Below are 27,672 nucleotides of genomic sequence, written 5' to 3'. Positions count from 1 at the left end.
CAGTTTGTTTGTTTGTTTTCCTTTATCTTCTTTTTATTGTTTTCTCCTGCACTTTTCTTTACTCCAAGTGTTTCCCAACTGGTACAAAATTGTGGAATGATGATCAGGCCTGTTCCCCAGTCTCCTTGGTATTCAGGTCTGTATTGCATGTTTCTCAAAGGGGAGTGTTATACTAAGAACTACTCTCTACATTAAAACATCTCAGTCATTACTTTTACATGACAGCAAGATACATCCAAGGCACCTATCTTTAGCAGATTTCTTCACCGATGGCTCTGAAGCAATCAGTTTCTAATAACTTCCACATGAAATATGCTCCAGGGTTACAGATTTGTTAATTTCCAGAACTTCATTTTTTTAACTATCTTTTATAGCACAAGGAATTGCAGATACATGTGTACGTGCATCATATTTACTTAAAAGTAGCACTATATAAAGTTTACTTAGATTTTGCAGTTCATTTTCACATATTCTGTGGAAACCCCATGGATAACGTCTTCAGTTTCATGACTAAAACTGGAAAAAGAACTGTTCAAGGAAAAGTTTTACATTTCTTCACCAAATGTATGCAGTAGCAGGTATTTCTAGACGCAGATACAACCTACCCATTTCTTTTCCAGTGTTCGTGCATTGCTTTTCTCACACTATTTTACATATTTCATTCCCTTGGGTGCAGTGACATCGGTAAATTGTTTGTACTGGAAAAACCCAGCAGTGTTTATTGGTGTCCAGAATTCCTCATAACAAAAGCTATGGTTTAAGTCCCATTTTGAATTGCAAAACATGATGCGTTTAATTACAAAACTTATCATAAATTAGGCGAAGCAACTTGATCCTTCATATTAAGTCCTTGAGGAGCTTAGTTGCTGTTGGTTTTTTGTTTTTTGTTTGTTTGTTTGTTTTGTAGTTTTTGTTGTTGTTATTGTTTTTGTTTGTTTGGTTAGGTTTTGTTTATTTTTCACAGAATCACAGAGTGGTTGAGGTTGGAAGGGACCTCCAGGGATTATTTAGTCCAACCCCGTCGCTCAAGCAGGGTCACCTTGACCATGTTACACGTTTTTACCAAAACCAGGAAAATAATATCACACTGAAGCAAACATCATTAGAAAATTTGACCTAGACTATATATTTTTTAGCAAATATTGTAGCTTATCAACTACAGCAGAAACCTTTCTCAGCCACCAGCCTTTCCCACGTGACTCCCTTTTCCCCCGAGCCCCCCCTCCCCGAGGGTTCCGCACTTTCGTCACACCCCCGCGTCACCGTGGCCGCCACGCCACCGGCCGTTGTCGCCTCACGGCGTTCTGCCCGCCCCACCCCGCCGCCGCCGGCAGCACGGAGCTTCACCGCGGCCTCGGGGGCTGCTCGTTCTCCTCCCCGAAAGCTGAGGCGAATCTACCGATTGCCGGCAGCCGGGCCGCCCTCTGCTCGGCCAGCGGAAGGGGAAGCGTCGCCATTTTGTTTCGGGTGATGGCGACCGTGGTGCTGTGGAGCTGGAGAGTTTAGCGCGGGCCCGGCCTCCTGGGGGACTCGCTTCTCGGACAGTCGCTGTTGCTGCGAGTTTCCTCCTGCCCGTTGCGTCCCCCGGTGATGTACGGAGGGGTCGGGGGCTCTCGCCGGAGCGCAGAAGAGGCAGGCCCGCCGCCCCTCATGTTGTTGTCAGGCGGGGCAGCGGTCCCCGGGCCCCCCGGAGGAGGTGGAGGAGGAGGAGGTGGAGGTGGGAATAGCCGTGTGGAGCTGCTGGTGTTCGGCTATGCCTGCAAGCTGTTTCGAGATGATGAGAAGGCTCAGTACCAGGAGCAGGGGCGACACCTTATTCCTTGGATGGGAGACCCCAAGATCATGATCGATAGGTCGGTGTACCACAACCCCCAGACTCTGCTGCGAGATCTCCTGTTATAGCCTCTTTCTGTTCCTCCCCTTGTGCTGTGGGCAAGCGAGGGCGGGGGATGAGCAATGGAGGGCTCGCTCTGGCCGATGGATGTGTGGGGATCTTCTTCGCTGGCAGGCTTGGAGGGCTGCTCCTCCTGCTAGGGTGCTTCAAGTGCTGCTGTTGTAAGGCTGACGTCCTCCTGGCAACGGGAACTTGGGGTTCCCCTCTCTAGCAGTGTGGGGAGGTTCCCCTCCCTCTGGCATCCAGTATGCGTTGTGTCTTCCTCTTCCACTCGCTAGGTTAGGGTTTGTGGAGTGGAGAGCGTGAAGGTTTTGCACCTTTTCAGTGCAACCCCCAACTACTGTCTATCCTCGCATGGAAACCAAAGAAGCCTTATTGCATTGGAATGCTTATCAGAAGCTTTCTGTGTTCTCTAAGCAGCCAGGGTGGAGGGCAGGGAGCGAAAAGGCATTTACCCACCTTAGGGAAAGTGGGGCTTCCATACTTATCCTGTGTAATCCGACTGCAAACTGTTGATGGGATACCCCAAGAGCAATTCATGGTCTAATTACTTTTTCCTTGTGCCATGCGTTAATCTATATTAGTGGCAGAGTGGGTCTCATTTGGGGTGCTTGCTCTTCACAGTTTATGGCAGAGGTGGCTTTTTAGGTTGTTTTGCGGTACGTAAAGTTTCATGGCCAGAAAGTATAACAGAATTTAGTGATTTGGTTTTTCTTCTGGTTTCTTAAGAAGTCTCAGCGGTTCAGGGTGGGATTTAGAAATAATTTATTCAGAACGAATTTTCTGAATATACATGTGGAGAAAGAAAATCAGAAGTCAGGTTGGGTATATGTGAGTGGAGCACTGAAAGTAATATTTAAGAGCAGTTACGGCTGATCCTGAAAAACTCAGTGGAAAGATGGAGGGGTTTTGGTTTGAAAAGGAGCACATGACATACTATACATATTTGTTCCCTCAATTTCATCATTGGTGTGATGCTAAGCATGATTTTTCTTGTTTCAATTCAACACAACAGTATTTGGCTTGAAAAAAAAATCCATAAGAATACGGGAAAGAGATATGTTCTTGCACTATTTTTGATTCTTACGGTTTAATTTGTTAAATTGCAATAAATACAAAAACACGAATAAAAAATAAGTTATATTTTATTTTTTACTTACATGGGAAGTGTTATAATGCACACTTCTAAGGGCAGCTCACTTGTATGGTGCATTTCGTTAGGAGGTAGAGGCCATTTTTGTGGTTCTGTACAGCAGCAACCCAGTTTATTGTAATTACAGAAATTGTTGGGAGCAAAAATAAAGTATGTGCATGTACGTACATACATACAATACTAAAAAGTTCAAATAACATACATTTGTAAGTTAAGGAAGCTTGCATTTACTAATCCTATAAACTCCTTTGGAAGCTTAGATTCTTTTTATCTCCAGCAGCAGTCTTCATTTTCACCATTTTGAGAAAAGCACATTGCTATGAGAAGACATGGGTTGAAGTTTGCCTGTGGACAGAGCTTGATTAACCAGACTTACGTGTTTCATTAACTTTGCTATTAGAATATTTACTTTCTTTGTTTTTGGTCTAGCAAGTTGGCACAAGTCAAGAGTTGTGTGTGGGAAGACACCTCAGCGGAGTGGAGTTTACTGTCACTTTTCAATCAGTTTCTTTTACTGATGCATAAACATTATCCCGATGCAATGCTTTTCTTGCAAATAAAATTTTCTGCTTAGTAGAAAGGAAGTGTACGTCATTGATCTTTGCCGTTTTTACGGTGAACCTCCTTGAATTGCATGTATATGTTACTGTTCCTATGTATGTGTGTCTCTCTATCACATAACCCAGAACTTATTTCCTCAGCCAAATGGCTAGGGGCCGAGCCTAGCCATGATTTTACCTCCAATGGACGCAAGTTTCTATGGTGAAGATATCTCCTGAGAGTTCGGGACTAGCAGAAAGAAGCGAGGAAATTTCGACCGTTTGGTTCTTACGGATAGGTATTTATGTATTCGGGTTTGTGTGAATGTAAGCTATTTGACTTTCCAGAAAAACATATTTTGCAAGTGACATTGATTGGTTGGTTGAACCACGTACGGTAAGAGCTGTTAAGGAAATGGATCCCACTTAAACTATTAAAGGATACTTTTGCCTTTAATTGTAATAATTTATTAGTTTCTTTGAGAGGAATCTAGCCTATTAAACAAATTTTCCATAGTTGGTGACAAATGATTAGCAAAATTAAACGTAACTTCTAAAAGGAAATATGCTTTAACGTATAAGTATTTTTTTTTCATTTTTAATGGGTAAGTATTTAAGTAGTCGCATAAACTCAAGCCCTAAGTTTTTTTCATTGACCAGCTTTTTCATCTTGCAGGTATGATGGGCGTGGTCACCTGCATGACCTTTCTGAATATGACGCTGAATATTCCACGTGGAACAGAGATTATCAGTTGTCTGAAGAGGAAGCTAGAATAGAAGCCCTCTGTGATGAAGAGAGGTATTTAGCCTTGCATACGGACTTGCTTGAGGAGGAGGCGAGGCAAGGTATTGCTCAAGGAAACTTCCTGAGTTAGCACATGTTTAAATAAATAATTTTGAAGTTAATTAAATTTACTCCTACTTATTTTATACTCTCTTTTTTTTCTGATGTTATCTTGACAGTATCCAGTGGATTCGAAAAGCGGGAGTCTTTGCGTATGTGAGAGGACCACAGGATAGTTTAAATATAGATCCACACAGAAACTGCCCTGATTGTGAGGGCAGACTGGGATTTGAGACACCCACCCCACCCCCAAAAAAAAACAACAGAATAAACACACCCTGCTTCTTTTTCAGTGCTGTATAACTGAAAGTCAGTGTTCTTGTGTGAATAATTATGTTAGAATGTCTTAACCCTCAGCCTTTATCTCTTCAGGGAGACATAAATGGTCAGCATGTGTACATGCTGTCTTTTTCTATTCAGTTTTAAATGAAAGTTAAAACAGGTGACAACGTCTCATCTAAAAACTTAAGTAAGAATCATTACTTTTTTTCTTTTTAAAAAAAAAAACATTAGCTTTTAAATATGTTGTATTAATTGATAATTGTATTTTTGTTCAAGAGGAGGAATATAAAAGACTGAGTGAAGCTTTGGCAGAAGATGGTACCTATAATGCAGTGGGATTCCGTTATGGCAGTGATTATTATGACCCTTCAGAACCCACTGAGGAGGAGGAACATCAGCCAGCAAAACAAAGAGGTAAGGGGTAAAAACAATGAGAGTTAATTAAGAGGAAGCACCTTTGTCTCCCATGCAGTTCAAGGCTGAAAATCTTTGACGTTTTTACATGTGTTTTAATGCAAAAGTACTTCAGGTTAAATAGAGGTTACGTTTTTTATGGAAGTTTTTTACTAGATTTTTGTGGAAACTTTCTCTTGACATATTAAAATATTTTCCTGATAAAACCATAGTCAATACTGCAGTAATCAGGATCGGAAATTTAATTCTGCTGTCCTGCGGGTTCTTAATCATAAAAATTCTTGTATTTCATCACATGACAATTTCTTACTGCTACGTCTCTTGGAAAGGAAAAGATCACTAGAAACAAACATACAAAACAAGAATTAACCATAATAGAATTTTTAGATTTAGGTTTCGTCACCTTAGTAATTATAAACAAGACTTCTCAACATAGTATGCTTCTCTTTGTGATCTTAATTATAAAGTTCAGGTTCTCATGCTCCCATCTTTAATTATGATAACTGTATTTTTAAGGGGAAGTCTTAAGGAAGATTTCAAGTGTTATTGAACTGTGTCTTAGTTATGTTAGGATTGTTTAATTAATAATTGGGTTATTTAACTACATATTGCTGGGTTACTGTGATACGAGATGTGCTTATCTTACACAGATGTAAAGATAAATACTTTTAGGTAAGCTTTTTTGTAATAATTTTTTGTTAACATTTGAATAGTTTGTCCTGTTTTGTGCTGTAGTATTTTACCTTGCCATTTGTTGTAGAAGCAGCTCAGACAGAAAATGTAGAAGAAAATGAAGAACCTTTTGTTGCCCCTCCGGGACTGAATGTACCTTCTGATGTGGAACTGGTATGTGTGTACATTTAATGCAGCCTACATGTCTGTCAATTTTCAAGAAGTTTATGGTGCTGTACTGATTTTTCTCCATTAACTTCAGTTTGGTAGACTTTAAATTATTCTCAAATAGTAGCTTAATTCCAAATGTACTGCCTTGAATTTTTGAGTTCTTTTAACTCTCTTGAATCTTCTTATTCACATTGAAATTACTATCGTGTTTATGCTAAGTGCATTTAGTATCACTTGTGATATTTTAGAGAATGTGGAGAAAATAAAAAGTGGAAAGGACTGTTAACCCAGAAGATTGCTTCTGTTGACTTTTTCAGATTTGTTTTAATCTGGCCCAATCTGAAGTGGGTAGGAAGGGACCAATATAAAGGAAGTAACCAATGTAAAGGCTGCATTTAAGGCTAGCCTATTCCAGGAGGAAAGTAATAATTTATTTCTAGAAAATTCTGAAATAACTTGAAAGTATTAGCATTATAGAAGCTCTTCCCTTCATGTGATCTTACCAGAACGTGCTACATCGTAAGCTGTAAGCTTAACAATGACTTGCATGTTTTCCCTAAAGGGAGCTGAACAGTCTCTTCCTTCCAAGATCCTTCACTGAAGTGAAGTAATGTTGGTGTTTCAGTACAGTTGTAAACATGATGAATTTAAATTTATTTCAAGTTTCAGAAGAGATGCTGAAAAGTGAAATAATATTCTTTCTTCTATACCGTGTTTGTGGAAATGTTAATTTACCTTTGGGCTGCCTTCTCAACTTGATAATCTTAGCTAGTGAAGATTCAAAGCAATTTGTTAGAATCACTATTCATGAACACAGTGTTTGTGTAATACTGTTCTTCTACTTCATTAGCCATTAACTGAAAATTTTTATCCTGTTCTGTTTTTTTAACATACCTATTATGTTACTTCCTTTACTTTTCTATACAGTCATACAATATGTTTCAATAGTAAAGTGCTTGCAAACCCACTTCTGAATTCAGATATTTACATTATTGCCTTTATATTGCCAGTTATACTTTATTCTTAGAATGGGAATGTCAATTTCACAGTCAGAAACCACTTATTTACAATTGTATGCTGTTTCCAAAAAGTGTCTGATGGTGAAAGAAGTTTTGCTGTTTTAGAAATCTGTTTTGCTGAGTTTTGTTATGAAATTTAAGATACATTTTTACATGTACTTGCAGAATGCAACGTGGGGCTTACTGAAGTGATTTCTAATATAAGTCAGCTATTGAACTCCAATATGTTCAAACAAACAAAAAGTGAATGGGGATATTTTCAGTTTGGGTTTTAAAACAAACAAAACCAGAAATGTCTAGATAGCAGCTCTGAAAAGAACATATATTTAACCCTGGATTGGAAATAGTGAAAATGTTTTTTGTAAGCCGTGATGTTGTTGTTGTTCCAACCAAGTGATTCACTTTCCCTGTTGAAAGTGCATATTCTGTTGGTTTTGTTTTATTTTTATTTTAAAGGCAAACAAAACCCTCTGTAAATTACTTTGCCATTTTGTTGATCCCCAGGTGATTGGAAAACATGTACAGATACGTTACTATTTTGTGGAAATGACAGTGGTGTTCTAGGCTTCTCCTGAGGCTGATGCTAATCAACATTTAAGTTAAAGGATATGTGATATGTAGTTATGGCAAGGAGTTAATGGTCAAGGAGTGGGGTGGTACTTCTAAGCTTTGTGAATCATTTTGTGGAAGAGACTGTAGTGCTTGGAAGTTGGGTAAGATCTGAGAATCGACTTGCTAACTTGGAGACTTTGTTCACTATCTGCAAGGTGCAGGTCAATAAAGGTATCAAATAGCTCCTGCAGTAAAGAGCAATCCAGTGTGCAAATGTTAAATGAAGACTTAAGTAGTTAGGCAGCACTACTGTAAAATAAAAAAATAAATACAAAAATCCAGAGGCTCTAGTGAGCTGTTGCGTGTTGAGTGTATGGAAACTCCAATTGCAGCAGTAATGTCAGTGTCAAATTTAAAATACAAGCATTGTGTTAAGCACACAGGATGTCTTCTACTGCTTGAACTGTTCATGGTCTGGGTTAATGGGCCAAGGTGATTGTTTTTAACCACTGCATTTTAAGAAGTCTGTGGATGCCACAGACGTGTGCAGTAAGAGGATATTACCAGCTAAATGTATGAGGAGAGATTGAAAATTGTTTTTTTTTTTTTTTTTCTCTAGATGAACATATTTGAGAGGCAGTGTAAGACTTAAATTATTTTCCAGGCTCACTGAAGAATGGATGATAGTTGTTTAACTTGCAGTAAGGAAAGCTTGCTCAGGAAAAAAAATTAATTACAATAATAATTGAAGTTTAGAACAGAGTATCTGACTAGATTATAGCACTTATATAATGTCACCTCTGGACTATTTTCAAAGGGTTTTTCCCCTGTTCTCCTGAAAGAGTACCACCAATTTTAATGAACAGTCCTTATCAGTTTAATTTAGTCTATTTATTAAATGTAGTAGCAAACTAGAATATCTCTCTGACATCTGCATCTCTACCTGATGGAGATTTAATGTTTTCTTACTTTGTAAAGTTTCAAAGTCTTGCAGATCCCTGGTGCTGCTAGTCTTCCAGAGTTTATAAAGTGGTGTCAGTTTCAAATTCAATGCCAGATCGCAGTTTCGGGTACAGTGTTTCTTGAGATTCCTTGCTGATTTGTAGCTTTGTTCATGAATCTCTAGGTCTTGAAATGTAATTTATATTCCTGCACAAGAACCACAGAAATAGATAAATCTGATATATGACTAAATTGTGAAACTGGCAATGAACATAATACTGTCAGTTTATTGAGAACCTAATTATCTCTAATTAAAACAATCTTTAGTAGTGTTCTAGAGGGACAAGTAAAACTTGAAACAACTAATTATTTTTCCAGATTGAACATGTTGTTCTAATGAAGAATCCAACTGGCTGAAAATAATTTCTAAAAATATGCTGTTTGATCACATTCAGTCTTTTTTCCCTAAATAGAGCACCACTGTATTGTCTGCTTCTGATCTTCTGAAAAAGATTTTCTGAGGTCTGCAGTATGCATCTGCGTTTGGACCAGTAAAAATTCAAAGCTGAAGTGAATCAGTAGTGTGACATTTCCTTCTTTATAGGTACACACAGTATGTGTTCCTACAGTTTTTTGAGCACAAGACAAAACAGACCTGAGTATGAAATTAAAGAGTCACTGGTGAAGTTTATTCATTCTTCAGTTAAATTCTTGTTCTTCTCAGTTCTTGGTTTTGACATGGCAGTGCTCCTTACATGAGATTTCAGGAGTGGAAATGCACAGATGCTGGTTGCCTTCATTCATTTTCTTTTATTGTTAAAGTGTTTAATGACTGGGAATGTGACAGCATGTATAAATAAAATTCTTATGTTGGTCTTCAGATGCAACATGTCCCTTCCAAGAAACCTAGTAAGAAGCTTTTGTAGTTAGGGAACAGTACTTGCACATTTATTAACAAGTCCATGCATGGTGACTCTTCAGAGCACCTCAAGATGTTGTAAGGCAGATCCACTTTACGTTGGCACTGCTGTGTCAACAAAAAATCTGTCTCCTGTCTTGTGCCTGCAGAAGTGTCTCTGGCTATGGAATGTGCCTGACTTAAAAGAATGTTTTTGCTGCATCAAGTTCAACCGGAGTTTGTTCCCCAGTTCAGTTTGGTGTGATAGGTGGAGAGTATCTTGCAAGAGGAAATGAATAAGAAGCTGGGGAAAATTGGGACTGTTTTTTGTGTGTTTTTTTTTTTTTTTTTTTTTATTTCAAAGGTGAAATGCTTTCACTAGGTGAAAGTGATTATGACACCGTGTTGCTGAGAAGCCGGGCAGGGAACTGCCCTCTTTCTAATTACCTCTGGAGTTCTGACAAACTCTACGAACTGCTTATGAAAATACAAATCTATGTTATTTTACTCCCACAGCCTCCAACAGCAAAAATGCATGCAATTATAGAACGAACTGCAAACTTTGTCTGCAAGCAGGGAGCACAGTTTGAGATCATGCTAAAAGCCAAGCAAGCACGCAACTCCCAGTTTGACTTCTTGCGATTTGATCACTACCTCAATCCCTACTACAAATTCATTCAGAAAGCTATGAAAGAGGGACGATACGCAGCTCCTTCTGAAAATAAAGCAGACGAGAAAAAACGTAAGTAAATGCTTGTCGAATGGGTGGCTTTGGGATGTGAATCAGTGAAACATCCACTGGTCTTTTTTTGTAAAATAGCTGCATCTTTTTGGTGTATTGTGATGGCAGTACTGTTATCCTGCAGCTGAGATTGATGGGATGATTTGAGATTTTCCTTAAATTGAAAAAGTTTTTTAAAAGAAAATATTCTTTTGGGGAATTTATGATACAAAATCTGCTGTGATCTTGGAGCTTTATAATGCTTGTGTAGCTCTAGTTCAATAAAAAGTTGGTTTGTGCACTTAAGTTTTAGTTTTATTGATGGCTAACAATGTCATCTTTTTAATCTATATTTTAGTGAATAAGCAGATTTGTGAAAAGTGTAGTTTCTTAGAAGAACGCATGCTTGTTCTGTACCCTCATCCTCTGCCAATACCAATGCACAGAAAACCCAAATTAAATTCAGATATTGCTTTTACTCAGACTCGAAAGTGAAATCTGAGGAAGAGGATGACGATGATGACGATGATGATGGAAACTATCTGCATCCAAGTCTCTTTGCGTCTAAAAAATGCAGTAGACTTGAAGAGCTCATGAAGGTATTTCAGCCTATTAAAATGACTATTAAACGTGTGATTACAGGGCACAGAATTGTAATATGCAGGTGTTAGGATCTTCTGTTAACATTTTTTTCTGTCTTGTGAATGTATTTTGCTAAAAGCTGAGATGGAATATTTTCTTTTCAGATTTCAGATAAAATCTTGACATGACATGATAGGTTCAGTGGATAACATTTCAGCAGAATTAGTACGACTCATTAAGTGTAGATTTTGCTGGATATGTTCTAGATATTTCTTGAGCTTGATCCAGTGATGGAACAGTGGGAATAACAGCTGTTTGTGCACTTATGAAGCTTTCAGAGAAATGGCAGCAATGTTGTCTGATATTTAGACAAGTCCAGTCAGATTCTGTGTCTTATTTCAGCCTTGGTGGTGAACAACAGAGTAATACCTGCTTTTTTGTTCATGTCATGGATTTATGGTCACATCAAATTGAAGTGTATTTTGTCTTTTTTTTTCCTTCCACAAATTTTCGAAAAAGAGTCAAGTTGATCCTGATATAGGAGCTACAGAAACAGTAATTTCAGTGTTTGGGGTATATTACTGATACCTAATTAATTTAATTCAAATTAAGTTGATGATACCATGTTTTAAATATGCACTTCAAATTTTAACGTACTATCTACTCTCAAATTTTTTCAGCCTTTGAAGGTAGTAGACCCAGATCATCCACTTGCAGCACTGGTCCGCAAAGCGCAGTCAGATAATAACTCATCAACACCGCAGTCAACGGATGGGGCAGCTGTTCAGACATCACAAGTAGAATATTCTTCTGATTGTAAGTGCCCTGTAATTAGGCAACTGGTGGTGTGTCTTGATGAATTAATTGTGTGTGGAGACCGGTGGACAGAAAAATACGTTAACTTCATATTTGATCATTTGTAATTGGTATTTATTCTTTTTTCAATCACTTCGATCTTTGAAGGTGTGGTGTTCCACCGGGTATATATCAAATTGCTAGCAGTTTAGAAAAAAACAGAAATGGGGTGGGGGAGCGAGGCAGAAAAGTCTCCAGTCTGTGAGTATGGAGAGCACAATATTCTTAATGTTTTTTGGTAGCTTCCATCAGTTTCTGCTAATGAAGCCTAACTAATGCCTTCAGAGTTGAATATAAAACTGTCCTATAAAGTAGTTCATCAAAAAAACTTGCTACTTTGAGTGAAAAAGCAGATGGTGAATCTGCTTTGAACAGTTTTGCTGGCCTAATACTAAGAAAAATGTGCAAAGGTTAAAAAAAAAAAATCATGTTTATTGAAGTATCCACATGAGGTGATAAATTCAGGTTTTAGTATAATGTTCTAGTCTGAAATAGGAAGTAGTTTTACAGGAAATAAATGTTTAAGTATTTTATTATATACTTTGTATTATTCTGTGCACTGGCTCAATGTTATGTGTAGAAAATAAAAATCAGGAAAATGCAAGATCCAAAGTTTAAAAATTCGTATTTAAATTATATTTCCTATTACAGTATCAGAGAAAGAGGACTGTCTTTTAAGTTCAAAAGCTACGGAGGTCATTCTTTAATACAGGAGTAGATATTCTAATTCTCTTTAAATGAACAACAAAAGCAATGATAATGTGTAAATTATAAGTGAGCAGTGTGGAAAGTTGTGTGCTCAACTGATTTTCCCATGACTGATAGTGAAATGCCAAGGCTTTCCTCACCTCCAAATTATTATTAAATCTTTAATACTAGACATCTCTTTTGAACCGTTTCAGATTAAATTTAAATATTGTCCTGTCTGTAACCTCTTTTAAGAATCTCCTCTGCTATGAAATATTTTAGCAACGTTATCTTAACTTCTCTGGCTATGTCTGGTTTCTATTTTCTTTGAAGCTGCTTAATGCAGGCTGCATGCAAAGCTCTTGCAAGTTTAGTAAATTCTCATACCGAAAAAGGTGAGGACAAACTTAATTGGATTTATGTGCCTCTAATTCTTTCATAGTCCTTAATTGTGAAAGTCGTTGATTCCTTAAACATATAAATGAAAGGATAAGTTATATTTCTAGGACTTACCATCTGACATTATTGAGCTGTAAGAACAGGTATATTGTAGCCTTCACTGCAGAAACATTTTATGTCAGTATCAATTTGTAGGTAATGAGTGGTCTTATTTCAAGGTGGTGGTGATAGAGTTCATTCTTTTAATAATATTATTGCAAATAATTGTGACAGTAATTATCAAAGTTAATTATGAAGCGTTATAAATTCAGAACTCCCCAAATGATTGGAGATGTTGTCCAACTGTAATATATGTAGTGGACTATGTGTGAAAGTGTTTTTATTTAAAACTGTACCTTAAGAGAATGTTAATAAAACTGAAATAAGATGTCTGCAGAGAAATGGAAAATTACTGGTTATTTCAAGAAATACTGAAATCAGAATAAGTGTCTCTATGGATAAATGCCCTTCAGTTTTCTGATTACTTTCATGTCAGGCTTGAATCTGAATGAATGTGATGCAGACTTGGAGATTATCATTTAATAGCAATACAAGTTAAGCCTACAGCTCTGCTCTCTCTGCCTTTAAAACTTAATAGATCTTTATTCTGCTCTCCTTACAGATAAGTTATTCTTTGAAGAAAGTAAATACTGCCACACAGAATTGTTTAGGAAACTTTTAAGAGGACTGTAATTTAATGCATTGATTAAACTTTGCCTCCAGAAATGTAAATTCTTAGTCTAAATCCTTTGAAATATTTTACCTGAATACTTTCTGTTTATACACCTTTCTATGGAAAATCTTTAGATTTACAGGAAGTGAGTGCCCTTGTGTGAAGTGTTAAGCTAATTAAAGCATTATAAAATACTTGCTTAAAGAAAGCAAGCAAGCCACAAGCCTTTGCTCTCTCAAGAAACAGGCATTTAGCATCTGACAAACCTTTAGCTTGGAAAACTTACTCAAATCGGTTGTTCGTTGTATTGGTATTACATTGCTAAACTCATCTGCTTCTTGAGGCTTCTGTGTGTCTCTATATTTAATATATATCCAGCAGATACAAATTGCGTGTACTTTTCAATGTTGTGCAACTTTTATGCTAACATTCAATGAGTGTTGATTTTGCTAGACGAACCCTAATTGAGACCTGCAACCCTTTTTTCTCTACCCTAAAATCATCTTGGAAATAAAAATTCCCTTCCATTTTAAACTATTGGTAAGATATTTCTATGCAAAGTAATGCTTGTAAATGTACACAAAGAAAACTAATGTTTAATTTCAAACTTCCGTGGAAAGAATAAAATTTTTACCTCTATTTAGAAACAAAAAGATTTTGTGGTAATGTATTCTGATGTAATGCAGAGCAGTAAGGCTAATCTGGTTATCTATGACTTGCAGTTGCATAGTAGTACAGTATTTTTTAAGTACTTCGGATTCTCAACTAACGCAGTTTAAATAAGAGATTCTTGTATCCATTTTTAAGATACCTACAAAATTAGCAGGGTTTTAAGTGGCAGTTTTTACTAATGGTATGTTTTATAATTTTTTTTTTTTTTATGACCACAAAATGGGTTATCCATCATAAGATCAGAAAGTGATTAGGTTGTCTCTACTAGAAAGCACTGTTAGAGTGAGATGTGATTAGAATAAGAAGCAGCACAGGAAGATATAAAAATGAGCAGGTAATGATGAGGCACTTCAGTGACTTATTTATGTATGTCCATAATAGAGAGTCCATAAAGAAGGCACTGGATAAAACTACGAAGTATCAAAGTTGCATATATATTTAGCATAGTACTTTGAAATACAAAATTGTGGTACTTGCTGCAGTGGGATGTTATTGAAGCAGAAAGCTTTAATCCTAAAGCAATTTATATACAAAGGAATGAAAGATATTATTGCACTAGGTAAAATAGCAAAGGATGTTAATCTCCATGTGCGTTTGCATTAAAAAATTGCTTGTTTTTTTCTGTTTTGCTGCTTGTGCTTAGCTGTGTATACTGAGATTTTCCAAACAACTTTCTGCGCTAGCTTGAGTTAGATGTGCTAATCTTCCCTGCACAGTTCTACATGTCTATTACATTCTGGTGGTGTTAATTAGACATAACCAGAACTTCCCGTCCTTCCTTTGATAATTACTGTCTGCCGAGTGGTATGCTGAGTATATTGGAAATACTTCAATATATTAAACCACTAATGGTGGGAGCAGCATAGAAAAATGTGGATGTACTTTCATAATTTGTGTTTTAGCATTTTTGTGCTAGAATTGAGTTTAGACAATGTTCCAGAAAAAGGAATCTTTGTTACTTACTATTTTTAGTTTATAAATCTCAGTTTCATTGTAGTGTAGCTGTTCCCTGTTAGTGGCTAATTTCCCCAGATGATACAGCGTTGTATGTGATCTTACATTGCAGAGCTAGTGTGGTGGACTCAAGCATTGGCTAGTAATAGTGAACTGTCAGGTTCTTGAGCTGAAAAGATGCTTAGCTTAATGGCCAAGTATTTGCCTTTTTGCTCATCTTTTGATATGCTGCCTCAGACTGTAAATTCACTAAACAGCACTAAATCACCAATGTGAAAAATATGTGAAAATGTGAAAATTTTTCATCCTGCCTACTTACTGTATGAGTTAATACAAAGTTATGGACTAAATATGATTTAGTCTCATTTAGCTGGAAGTAGATCTCTTGACTGGGGATTAGAAAATAAAGATATATACAAACCTGAGGCAAACAAAAGTAGTTCACTTCTCTTCATGATGAAGTCTGTATTGTCACTTTGGTTCTGTGCCATTCTTGTGAATAGATCTCCCGTCAGCCTCATCTACTTGATCAAAAAATTTAAGGCACGCTTCAGTAACTCCAAGCTTGATATGTGAAGTTTTACCAATCAAATGCAGGAAAAGACCTCACTGGCAATCATACAGATAGAGACTACCCTCTAAGATCATTTTAGAAAGCAAATTCTTTTCTGTTCGTAATGAATAGCAGTGGCACATTCAGCTGTGCTGTAAATGAGGAGTTTGTATGCAGGTAATGAGTGAAATAAGGCATTGGCCATTGTGAATTGTTCTGGGTTTTTCTTTTCTTTTCTTTCCATTTGCACTTGGTATATGCGAAATGTTTCTGAGTTTGATTGTAGCATACGTGCACAATGTAGCACAATTGTCCAATGGCAGCTACTGTGAAGGTAGTCTAATGTGAGATTTTCTATTATGAAGAATGAAAAATCACCTGTAAACTTTAAAGTTTCTAGATTTTGTGAATGCCTATGTAGTTTCAGCGTTAATAGCCTATATTGCCTAATTTCTACTTACCTGCATATACAGTTTATGTAAGTGGATATTCACTCAGCATGACTTTGATTCCAAAGCTTGTAATGCAAATGTATTTACCAGATATAAGGAAAAACTACTCAGATACTCAAAACAGCTTTTTACCAGCTTTATATACAGGCAATTAGGAATGGTTGTTAATAAAGTGGAACTTAGAACTAACTTAATAGTTATTGTAATTTTCTATATTGAAAAAGCATTTTGCTCTTAAAGCAATGCTGTCGTTTAATTAAACCACTAGCAATAATAGGAGTTTAATTTCTCAGTGTTAGTTTTGAATATATGCGCACTTTGTTCTTAATGCATACACAATTTTATCTAAGCTACAATGCCAGAGGTTAATTTAGTTTAGGAAGAACGATTTCATATTAGGTTGTTTTTTTGTAAGCGTTCTCTGGTGATTCACTTTCTTTTTTTCTTTTTTTTGTTATTCCTACCTATTTGGCTTCCATCTGACCCTCAGTATATTCTGATTTTCTTTTAATCATACTTATTTCATATTAATTCTAAGTGTATTAATGTAAACATTCTTTTACACATTTTTTTTGTGTTGTTGTGAATCTAGATTGTAGATGGTTTTGTTCTGATGCCATAGTAGCTTTTTATTGTTATTGTATGTTTTTCTTCTAACTAGAACTTTATTCTTTAATATGTTTGTTTTTGTTTTTTTCTTTATAGCAACCGTGGCAGCCATGTATTATAGTTACTATATGCTACCTGATGGAACCTACTGCCTCGCACCTCCACCTCCGGGAATAGATGTCGCCACCTACTACAATGCATTGCCTGCAGGGGTGACTGTATCGAGCACTACAGGGGTAGCATCAGTACCTCCACCCCCTGGTACTACACCTCCACCTCCCCCAGACACAACCGAAAGCAGCAGTGGGTTGACCTCTACCACAACATCTACAAGGTACCACATACAGTTTTGTAGTTGTTTGTTTGGTGGAGGGGACTCTTTCTTGCACTGCAATATGAAATGTTTAGTAACAGCGGTATTATTGGTGATGCCTCGGTAACATTCAGCAGTGTTTCTACAGCTTTGATTACCTGGCTTCACTTTGGTCTTTGATATTATATGTGGTTACTGTTATTCAGGTACTATGATGTTTTTTTCTATGTGGAAAATCAGCAGTTACTTTAACTGCATAATGAGCCTAGAGAGCAAGCCTCTATTTCATGGGGGGGGGGGGGGGGGGGGTGTTAAAACAAGAGTCTGAAAGATACTTATAATCTGTTTATAAAAATGATGTACTTTTGATGTTTTCAGCACAATTGCTCCAGTGGTTGCCATTATACCTCCACCCCCAGATATCCAACCTGTTATTGACAAGCTAGCTGAGTATGTTGCTAGGAATGGGATAAAATTCGAAACTAGTGTTCGTGCCAAAAATGATCTCAGGTAAGAAAACATTATTCTGTTTTTTATTTTAAAGTTTGAGGTTTTCATTTTTAAATATATTAGCAGAGCATGGAGATCTCAAGAAAGGACTTATGTCTTTTTTTTTTTTTATTGAAATTCAGGGATCTACTTAAAAGTAATGCCAAACATTATTGCCAAAATGTTAAAAACAACCAAACAAGCAAAAACGTCTTTCAAAACCATGCTCTCAATATATATCCTCTGGAAATTTAGGCGTACGTTACAACGCTTCCAAACATAAAATATTGTTCTATCTGCAAGAGAGAGTTAGACAACAATAGATTGTTGGTATATACTGTGTTCATTTGTTTTAACAGATTTGAGTTCCTGCAACCATGGCACCAGTACAATGCGTATTATGAATTTAAAAAACAGTTCTTTCTTCAAAAAGAAAGCAGTGACAACTCTCAGGTATGTGTGTGTTTATATGTGCATATGTTAAAAATACAGCATAAGTGGGAAAAGGACTTGTTTAGTGTATTATCATTATTATCATGAGACTTTAAAAATTGAAATCTCTGAATTATAGCAAATTATGCTTTTTTTTGTTCGTTTTTAATTTTGTATAGCATTTAATTTGGGATACATGAGGTGGTATGATATTTACTTCTTGCTTTTTAGTATAAGCAGCCATTCACTATGGTTGTAGTCTAAAATGCCAAACGGTGAATCTTTTGAATTTCTATACAAGGCAGTATATGCCTTGTGGAGGTCTGCAGCCTTGTAGAATTAGGATTAGTGTTTTTTTGTCGTGAAGATGAGGTATAACTTTTTAACAGCCACATGCTTTATGGTTCTTTGTAGAGTAGTAGCCAAACTATATTGCTGGCATGCTTTTTTCTGAGTGAGGTTTTCTATCAGAGGAATCCTAGCATGACTGACTGAAATAATACCGGACCTTCAAAATCTCATGTCAGTTTCTTACTTCCTTCGCTTCTTCTAGTCATGTTATTAAAAGATAATACCCAAACTTGGCATCCTTGTTTTTAACCATTCTCATGTTAGCTAATAGCATTAGATTGTCTGTTCTCTTACTGAAAATAAAATTGCAAATATTATCAGAAATACTTAATCTGATGTTAACTTTTCATGGGAAAGAGCTATTTTCTTTTTAGGCCCTATGTCATTTGTCATCTCAAGGCTTAGATTGGAGTGCTCAGCAATTAATTACTTAAACTGAAGAAGGTAGGCCTGTGGGTAAACTCCTCAAAGTAACTTTCTGGAAAATGAAGAACTTCAATAATAGTTGATGTTTGAAATGCTTTTGTCTCTTATTTTAATCATGAAAAATGTTTGGAAAACACTATTTTTAAAGATAAGCTGTAGTAAATATTATCTTAGTCAACTGATAAATTACGTGCAAAATTGTCCTGTACCGCAGTGATAACTGTTACTGTAGAATTTCTTATTTCCAAACTAGTGGGTTGAATTCATAAAAGTTACATAATTAATCAAGACTCATTAACATTTATTTTCTGGGGAAATTGTGCGCTAACCAAAGTATAATGATAAAAGATTCCTTTTAGGTGTTCAAATGATTCTAGTAGCTAAGAAGCAAGCAGAAACTGGTTTAAGTCCCCTGAGGACTTGTGTAGCAATGAATATTCTCTTTCTGCACGGTTTTTTAGATATTGCCGTTCTCTTTAATTTTTTAGAATAATGATTTCAGTATTATTTTTATGCTTTAATAATGTAAGTATAGGCAACTAATGCAATTGATTATTCTCCTTTTGGCCATTAAAGTTAATAGAAGACTGTGCTGTTGGCTTCAGTAAATACATGAAATCCGTTTCCTCTCAGAGGATTTTCAGAAATTAGTTCTGTTGGTCAGGGAGTGGCTGCAGGGAGCAATGAAAGGATTGCTTCAATACATGATATTTCAACATTAAATATACTTAACAGCTGCCAGTGGGAAGCGACCAAACTATTTGCTGAGAGAGGTTCATTTAAATGTTAAATTATTTAATGTGATCCCCTGACTTGCCATGTAAATATTTTTAATATTCTACAATATCTGTCTTAATATTCTTACAGTATGAGTGTAGAAGTTGTCTTGAATGATTCAGTCATGTAACAGTAGGAACAATAATTCTTTACTCTTTTGAAAATCTTACAACATCTGTACTGTATCAGTTTAATGTCACAAAAACCATTGATAGGCCCAGTGTTCTTCAGCAAAAGGTTAGGACGAGTCAGACATTACCTTGTGTTCATCCCTGTAATAACTTGAATTTGTACAGAAGGTATCTAGCAAAAAACGTCTCAAGCTTTTGTTCTGTGAATCAACTTTAGTGGATTTTGTCCTGGACTCTGGAGATCGAGAACTAAAAGAAAATACTTTGGAAAGAAAGTATATGCTTTTAGGGTCCAGTTTTAAAAAATGCCATTTTTAAAACAGTTGTTTGCAAAAGTGTACCAGCTGAAAAACATTTTCTTCCCTTTAAAATAACAACACATCTTACTGCAGATCTCTAGTCTGTGCAGCCTGTGGGTGTATGTGAAGCAGTGTATTATTTACAAGGAGCAAACTTTGGTCATGACTGCTTATTGATGTACAATTAGCTGTTGATAAAGTGATGTTTGAAATAGTTGGCAGAATTGCAGCTCCCCAAGCACAGCATTAACTCTCATAAACTACCCAAATGGTAAAATTAAACATTTCTTTTGAAAAGGGAGTATCTTCATCCGAAGATGTTCCAGCAGATACTGCAACTGATACGCCAAGTGAGACTCAATTTGCAGATGAGCACACACCTGAAGACGCATCTGAGCCAAGTGCTAAGGGAGTTCCAGGAACTAAAAAGGATGTTCCTCCTTCTAAAACTGTCAGTGATGGTAAATTGGTGAAAGGTACGTTGGCACGAGTTGTTGGCCGTAAAAATATTTGTTAGCATATAGTGAAGAAAAAAAAAGGGGGTGCGGGAGGGGAGTAGGGAAAAGAATTTAAGCATTATTTTCACTAAAAGCATAAAAAAATTTTTAAGTAAGCAATTTGCTTGCTTTCATATTTTTCTTTTATCAGACTGTGAGGTATTTACTGTCTGACAGAATAAATTGTTTTGTGTTAGTTTAGTGCAAAGTTGAAGGCTTTCATCAATGACGCCAGCAAAATTTTATTTTTGTCATTTAAAACTTGACAGTTACAAGCTCTGTAAGAAAGAAGGTACTCCTCCTGAATAAAAGCAGTAGTCTTGTTTGAAACCATACACATGGAGGAAGTACGCTACGCTTATTTCTTGGTTAATCAGTCTTCCAATGTTGCATGTTAGTCGTACTGGGGAAAAAAAAAGCCTTTTCACGTGCAAGTGAAATTTTTTTCCTCTTGCAGTTATAGCAGCAGAGGGACAAAGTGGGAGGATCTCTTAAAAGCCAAATTCAGCTAACACACTGTTAATATCCTGAGTTTGAAAACAGATTTTTTATATTCAAGAACTGATTTCCTGACCTGTTAGAAAAAGAAATCGTGAAATGTCATCTTTTCAGTATAAAATAGAAACTTAAAAGATACAAGTAGAATTAAAAGCCATTAGGAAACAAAGCAGAAGACAAACTCTTAACCAGTGTTCCCGCTGACAAGTACTACCTTCTCCCTTATTCAGAGGCTTACTTGATTGCTGATGAGTTTACCTACTCCCTGTGGTCTTATTCCTATAAATTTATTTTCACTTGCTGGTATGGTACAAATCCCACTTTCTTGTAATGTAAATGCAGTAGCTGGCTCTAAGACAAACATAATATCCGAACCTTTCTTTTGCTTCTGAAGGATTAAAATCCCATTTTAGGATTGGTTTAGTCATATGAAAAAGTTGATAAATTGCCATTATGATCTCTTATCTTGTAATTTTGGGGTTCTTACTTACTTATGAGCCTGTTTTCTTACCCTAGAATTAGAAGATGCAAAGCTTATATTTTCTAAACATTGGTATGTAAATTAATTGTTGTATTTAATTTTCTGTTACTAGAATCTTAGAGGATATTTATATATATGCATGCAACAGGCATTCCTATTTGTGAAAGACAAGTATTGCAGCAGATCATATAGCAGTGAGTTGTTTTGCTTGAGATGTGTGAGCAAATCAGTCTTTTATTCTTTAAAGTTACTTTTTGGATAAACTGTTTAGAGATGAATTCTGTGTTTTTCCAGAAAACGGTTTTCAGAAAACATTGCAAGAAAAATTATTTGAGGGAAAAGCAGTAGTTCAGACTTAAGTGTAGCTAATGTATATCTATATTTATTATTTTTGGAAGATCCAGTAACGAAGACTAGCTTGAAACAATCCACAATTCTTTTTTTGTGGGTTTCTGTGGTTTGTGTACAGGCGTTCTTTTTCCTTTGTCTGTGCTGTCATGGATGTGTAGTGTTGTGCTTTTGTGCTGGGGTAGCAGGGAGGACTGTTTGAAAGGAATATTTGACCACTAATTTTGCCACAGCGAGACTATAGTTAAGACACAGTGCATTTAGGGAACAGGGTTTAAGTTTTGCATTTATTTCTTCTATAGTGAAATGTTGTTATCTCCCCAAGATAATTAATTTTCGTATAGATGCATGTAAGTATTTAAGTTCTGTTCTGTGAGCCTGACAAATGCTATTGTTGCACAAACCGTCAGATTTAGTGTGAAGGAAGCATAAGGGACTGTATCATACTGTAGTGTGTCAGCAGCCTTAGCAGAAGGAGTGTTCAGTGGGGAGAAGAAACTGGGAAAACAGATTCAACAAGAAAGAAAGCAACCATAGAGAGGAAATACTGAATTCTTTCCTAGGATTGTTCATATCTCTTTGGCCTGAGATAACAGATTTGCAGAAAAATATGGAATGCAAGTGATCCTTTAGAGATGTATTTTAAGTTCTAGTTATACTATAGGGCTAATTGCAGTGTCTGATATAAAATATAAAAAAATATTTTCAACTATTTTTCTACTTCTTATAGAATTACAAAGTATTTTATCCTAGACTGGAACGTTTCTGGTTTCATGCTTCAATCCAAAGACCAATTCTCACCTAATGTTGAGGGTGGGAAACCCTTAACTGATTTTAAATAAATGAAAAACATTTTAACAACTGTATTGTATGGCTGGGTCTAAAAAATGGTTTGTATCTGAAATTTTTTAATTTGAGGCTGAACATTTCAGGGAAATAGTTTCCAAAATATGTTCAAAGAAGAAAAAAATTTATTGTATTGTCCCCCAAAATAATTACCACAGTGTAAGGATGATACAGATCTGTTTCTTGTTTTTGGTTTCTTTCATGGTGTAGGCTACAGGAGTTATGGATAAAGACAAGAAATTCAACATGCTTTCCACTGTTATCTAATGATTTGTAAAATCTTACCCATTCATTCACAGCATCATTTGCTCCAATAAGCTTTGCAATCAAGGCCAAGGAAAATGACCTTCTTCCTTTGGAGAAAAACCGTGTTAAATTAGATGATGACAGTGATGAGGAGGAGGAAGAGGGCAAGGAAGGCCAGGAGAATGCTAATAATGCTTCAAACCATACTCCAGCTGTTACCACTCCTTCTACTCCTGCTGAAGAGAAAAAACCTCAGCTTACTCAGGAGGAGTTGGAAGCTAAACAAGGTATCCCATGTTATATTGAAAGCAAAATGAAAGATTGAGTCCTTTGTAAAGTACAGTGTTTTAAGTATTTTCAGTCTTCACCATATTATGTTTACAGGAATAGATTTTTTTTCCCTTTCCCACAGTTTCTTACTTATTGTTAAGTACAAAATATTCATTGGTTGCTCAGTTAAAACTGACACTATAACAAAATGGCATTGAATAGTTTGCCATGGTACATGATCTTTCTGAGGTTTTTTTTCTTTACAAACTTGGGGTAAAACAGTAAACTAGTTTCCAGTTTGCATTTACACAACCCAGAAAAAGACATGTCCATTTCTCATTTTCTTCACAGAACAATGAAATGCTTCAAGTTATTTTTCAGTAACATAGCATGCCCATATACACTAATATCACCTTGCTGGTGTTTTGTTCCTGTTATAATGCAGTGCCATTAAGTCGTTGTATGGGTTTCTCTGTTACTGTGTATATGTAAGGGCAGAAGGGTATGCAGTGTGAATTCAAATGAAGTGATCTTCTGAAGGGATCAAATTTCCCACCTTCATCCCCCAGGCGGTTTCACAGTAGAGACTGTTTAATATAAAGTAGAGATGCTGTCAGTGTTTGCCAGCTTAAAAACTTAATATTGCTCTTATAACTGTGAGTATGCCACAGGAATTTAATTTTTCATTGTCAAACAGTACTTTTTTTTTTTTTAACTTCTAAGTAACAGTTCCTTTCTACACTTTTGTAGCACCTAGTATACTCTAGTGATACATATGTAGAGCAAGTATGAAATATTGTATATGGTAATAAAAATGAAGCATAAGAGATGGTTGGGGAAAAGCTGGGTTGGGTGCAATTAACCAAAAAATCATCTTGTGTGTGTACAGAACACAGAGCTGGAAATGTAAGATGAAGCAGGTTTAAAAAAAATCGTTCTGTGCATAGCTAAAGTGGCTTGTTTTCTTCTTTAATCGCATAACAATACTTGTTTATAACAACGGCAAAACCATTTGTAAAGCTATCTGGAGCAAACTCCTTTGTAAACTTTTTTAGATATATATAAATTGGGCTGGAAGATGTGAGAAAATGATCCAGCCTGTGAGAAAAGCAAAATGAAGAGTGCATTGCTTTAAGGAGTATGAAGGAAAAAGCCTCTGAACTTGCACTGCTACTATTTTAGGCAGCTTCTGTAAATACTAAGGAAAACACTAGTATGCTGCACTTCCAGGATCAGATTTTTATGGCAGTTTCTTTAAGCTTAACAATTTTTACTGTGTTAATGCTTTTCATTGATCAAATGACATTACCTATAAATTATAATGGGTAGAATTTGATCATTTCAACTGATCTGTCCTTACTATCTCTTTGAATAGATGTACTAGAAAGGTTTGTATATAGCTGGGAGGACTGTTTGGTTCTGTTCTTTTTTGTTTGTGTGTTTCTTTCAAGGAAACTTAAGGTGCACAAGTGTGATTCATTCTAAACTTGATTTTTTTTTTATCTTCCTTAGCAAAGCAGAAACTTGAGGATAGACTAGCAGCTGCGGCGAGGGAGAAGCTTGCACAGGCCTCCAAGGAATCAAAAGAAAAGCAGCTACAAGCAGAACGCAAAAGGAAAGCTGCACTGTTCTTGCAGACTCTGAAAAATCCTCTGGCAGAGGCAGAAACTGAGAAGGTTGAAGAGAATTCCTTCAGTGTTGAGGTATGCAGGAAATACATTTCTCTTTACCATAAAGCTAGCAGAAAAATTACCCGTGGGGTATGAATCTGGGAGTATTTTATCAAGTTGACAGAAGAGATGGAATATTTTACAAATGGACAGAAACTTGAATTTTAAACACTTCTTAATCTTTTTTCAATTATCTTACATATGCCTCTTAATGTCAATTAAAAAACTGGTAGAGAAATAAGGTGTGTAATTCAAAGGTCAGATTGCCAGTTACAGAAAGCAAAATAAACTTGCAAGTTTAACTCTGCGCTAGTGGTCTGTTAAGTAGAATGCTCCTCTTTCAAATTTATTTAGTTATCTACTTTAATATTTGCTTGTTTCAAGTTTATTTTGGTGTGAGTAGGCATCTTCAAAATTTTAAAACAATATGCAGGCAACTGAGCTTATATTCAGATTTACTTTGAACCTGTCCTGCTGTTCAATTTTTTTTAATTTAGCTGGTATAAAACTGAGGTAAATATGTAGTGAAATGATGCATACCACTTTAAGTTTCTAGTTGGAGCATCCTTAATCAAGAAAATAAATACATAGGTGGGAAAAATCTAGATTATATGGTGACTGTTATTCATCATTATTATGTTAGTTGAGTATTTCAGGTAAGTGCTTTAAAAGGTTTGCCTGCTAGGATATTTTTCTCTTAGGCAGCAGTTTATTATGGGAGTTATAAAAGATCTATTAGTAGTATAAGGATATGATTTTAAAAACAAAACTGAATTTGTGGATAGCAGCGCAAAATTCAAACGTGTAATGTGTGCATGCATGCTACTCACAGAGCAGGTAGTAAAGAATCAAAACAAGAAACCAAAGTGAAAGAATTGAGGGGACTAATTATTCTGTTGTCTTCCAGAGTATATGCTTGTGCCATTCTGATGATAAAGTGGCCCAGTGCCTTGGGTTTGTTTAGTAGAATCTGTTTTGGACAGATGAAGCGGATATCTATCTAGAGCAAAGCAATTTGGAGTATCAGTATTCCTGCACTTCTTTCAAAGAAGAATTTTTGATAGTTGTGTTACAGATTTGTGCACTTTGCTGCTTTCTAGAATCCTAGTGTATGTAGCACAGGCAGACTGCTTTCCGTCTTTTGTCTTTGCAATGCTCCTGACAATTTGTCCCTGTATCCCCAGTTTGGACAGTCAATTGTAATAGATCATACTAAGGTAATGTCAGTTTGAGAGCTTTCAGAAGCTCTGTTTTGAGTTGGTCATCATGATATTGCACTCTTAGGCCAATCTAAAAGTAACCTGGAGGTTGATAAAGGCTTTTATATATATATATATTTTATAGCTATGCCTAGCTATAAAAAGATAATAGAGTTGCTAGTAAGTTACCTTGCCATTTGACTGTTTGGGCTGTTGTTTCCAAAGGAAATTAAAATCTATTTTCTACTGGTCACACACTGGTTTACTAGAATTTGTCACAAAGAAGAAAAAAAGAGGTTTTATCATGCAGAAGTAATTATTAATCAGTTATCTGGCATTATCTTCTGCAGCAAATCGAACTATTACCAGGCAGTATGTGGATCAATTAAAATACCTTTTTGGGTACAGCCTCTAGAAATCAGTTTTATAAGACCTGGAATTTTTGAGTAGGCAAGCTTAAAGGGGCAACCTTGGGTCAAAAGATGTTTAAGTTAAGTTGCAGAAATACTTTAGTTTTATATTAACGTCCACAAGTTTTCTAGTACTTCATTATGTAAAAAATAATAGGTTGGTATAATCATGTTTGAAGCAGCTATGTAAGTGTAAAGACATAATTGCACTTACTCTGTCTGTGTCTGCCATAGGTGGTAACCTTTAGCTAGTAACTTAAAAGTTGGTACAATAATGTTTGTTAGTGTATAGTGCTTCTCACAACAGAGACATTCAGATGATAAGTTTGCTAACTTGCTTCATTTTTGCTTTGGTCATAACTTAGTAAGCAGTTTGTATGTGGATTTTATTTTTAAGTTTGATTTCTAGTCCTGCTGCTCGGTTAATTACTACTTTGTGTTTGGTGTAGAAATTGTGAGCCTTTGCAAAAGCCCATAGGTAGTAAGTAATAATGTGCATTGGTTCAAAATGCTTATATTCATGCCATTCAAAAAAAAAAATGTAAACATTGTCTCTGCAAAAAAGAAAAAAGAGAATCTCAAAAGTACAAGCTACAGAAAAATGCAGATTACAAATTTGTTTTCTACAGTAATGAAGACAAAACTGTAATGAAAGTCTCAGGTTTCTCTATGGTAATTTTTGGTTTTTGTACTTTAGTCATGTTCAACAGACTCTAAGAATAGTGAAATATATTTTGTCCTCTTGACTCATAGACTGTTTACTTCAACAGTGTATTCATAATTTTTATTTGTATCTTCAAGATCACTATAGAGAGATCAAGAGAGATTGATGTTTCTGGAATTAATCATTTCCAGCTTGTTGTTGAAATCTGGAAGAGATAGGAGCCATACAAAAACTGTATTCTTTGTCTCCCTTCTTCAGCTGAAGAAATTTGTTTCCTAGGAATGCTTTTCTGCAAATTTTAGTGAAGAAATATAAAACCAAACTCCAAAAACTTGCATTGATCAAAGCCACTGATCTGCTTTTTTCCATATTAATAAATGGAAATTGCTGTTCAAAACAGCTTAGGTAATAATGCATTTCACGTAAACCTTTTCTGATTTCAATAAAATAACTACAATTTTAAAAGCCTAAGTGAGGGATTTGCATTTATTCTATAGGAAAATCCTTCTAGTATTGATTTGTTCGTACATCATAGCTCTGTCCTGAAGCTTTTTTCTCCATCCGCAGGTTTTGGCAGCAGAGCTATGTTCTCTATCCAAGCAACACTTTCCCATGTGCATTGTGTATTTTCCATTTAAGTTCCTAATTGCTTAACTTCAGAGTGAAGAAGAGGCTAGATTGTCAACCTCTTTTTCTTTCAGTCTGAGTATCGTTTTATCGTAGCACGTCCCAATCCAGCGTGATCTCAT

At 35.9% G+C, this 27,672-nt stretch overlaps 1 protein-coding gene across 1 annotated transcript; it reads left to right on the top strand.

The window, feature by feature from the left end:
• The first annotated feature begins 1,066 nt into the window (after positions 1 to 1,066).
• SFSWAP (splicing factor SWAP) lies at positions 1,067 to 27,141 on the top strand. Its single transcript, XM_050714281.1, has 14 exons — positions 1,067 to 1,853; positions 4,263 to 4,432; positions 4,989 to 5,126; positions 5,887 to 5,972; positions 9,897 to 10,122; positions 10,585 to 10,700; positions 11,364 to 11,499; positions 16,673 to 16,910; positions 17,268 to 17,399; positions 17,738 to 17,831; positions 20,093 to 20,270; positions 22,764 to 22,997; positions 24,493 to 24,683; positions 27,061 to 27,141. Exons 1-14 carry the CDS (start codon positions 1,591 to 1,593, stop codon positions 27,139 to 27,141), a joined length of 2,283 nt encoding a protein of 760 aa, XP_050570238.1. The 5' UTR covers positions 1,067 to 1,590.
• Positions 27,142 to 27,672: the final 531 nt, after the last annotated feature.

This window comes from Cygnus atratus, chromosome 17 (assembly GCF_013377495.2).
Source record: "Cygnus atratus isolate AKBS03 ecotype Queensland, Australia chromosome 17, CAtr_DNAZoo_HiC_assembly, whole genome shotgun sequence".
Classification (NCBI taxonomy): Eukaryota; Metazoa; Chordata; class Aves; order Anseriformes; family Anatidae; genus Cygnus; species Cygnus atratus.
The sequence above is the reverse complement of the archived record's forward strand: the minus strand, read 5'-3'. Positions and strand labels throughout refer to the sequence as shown.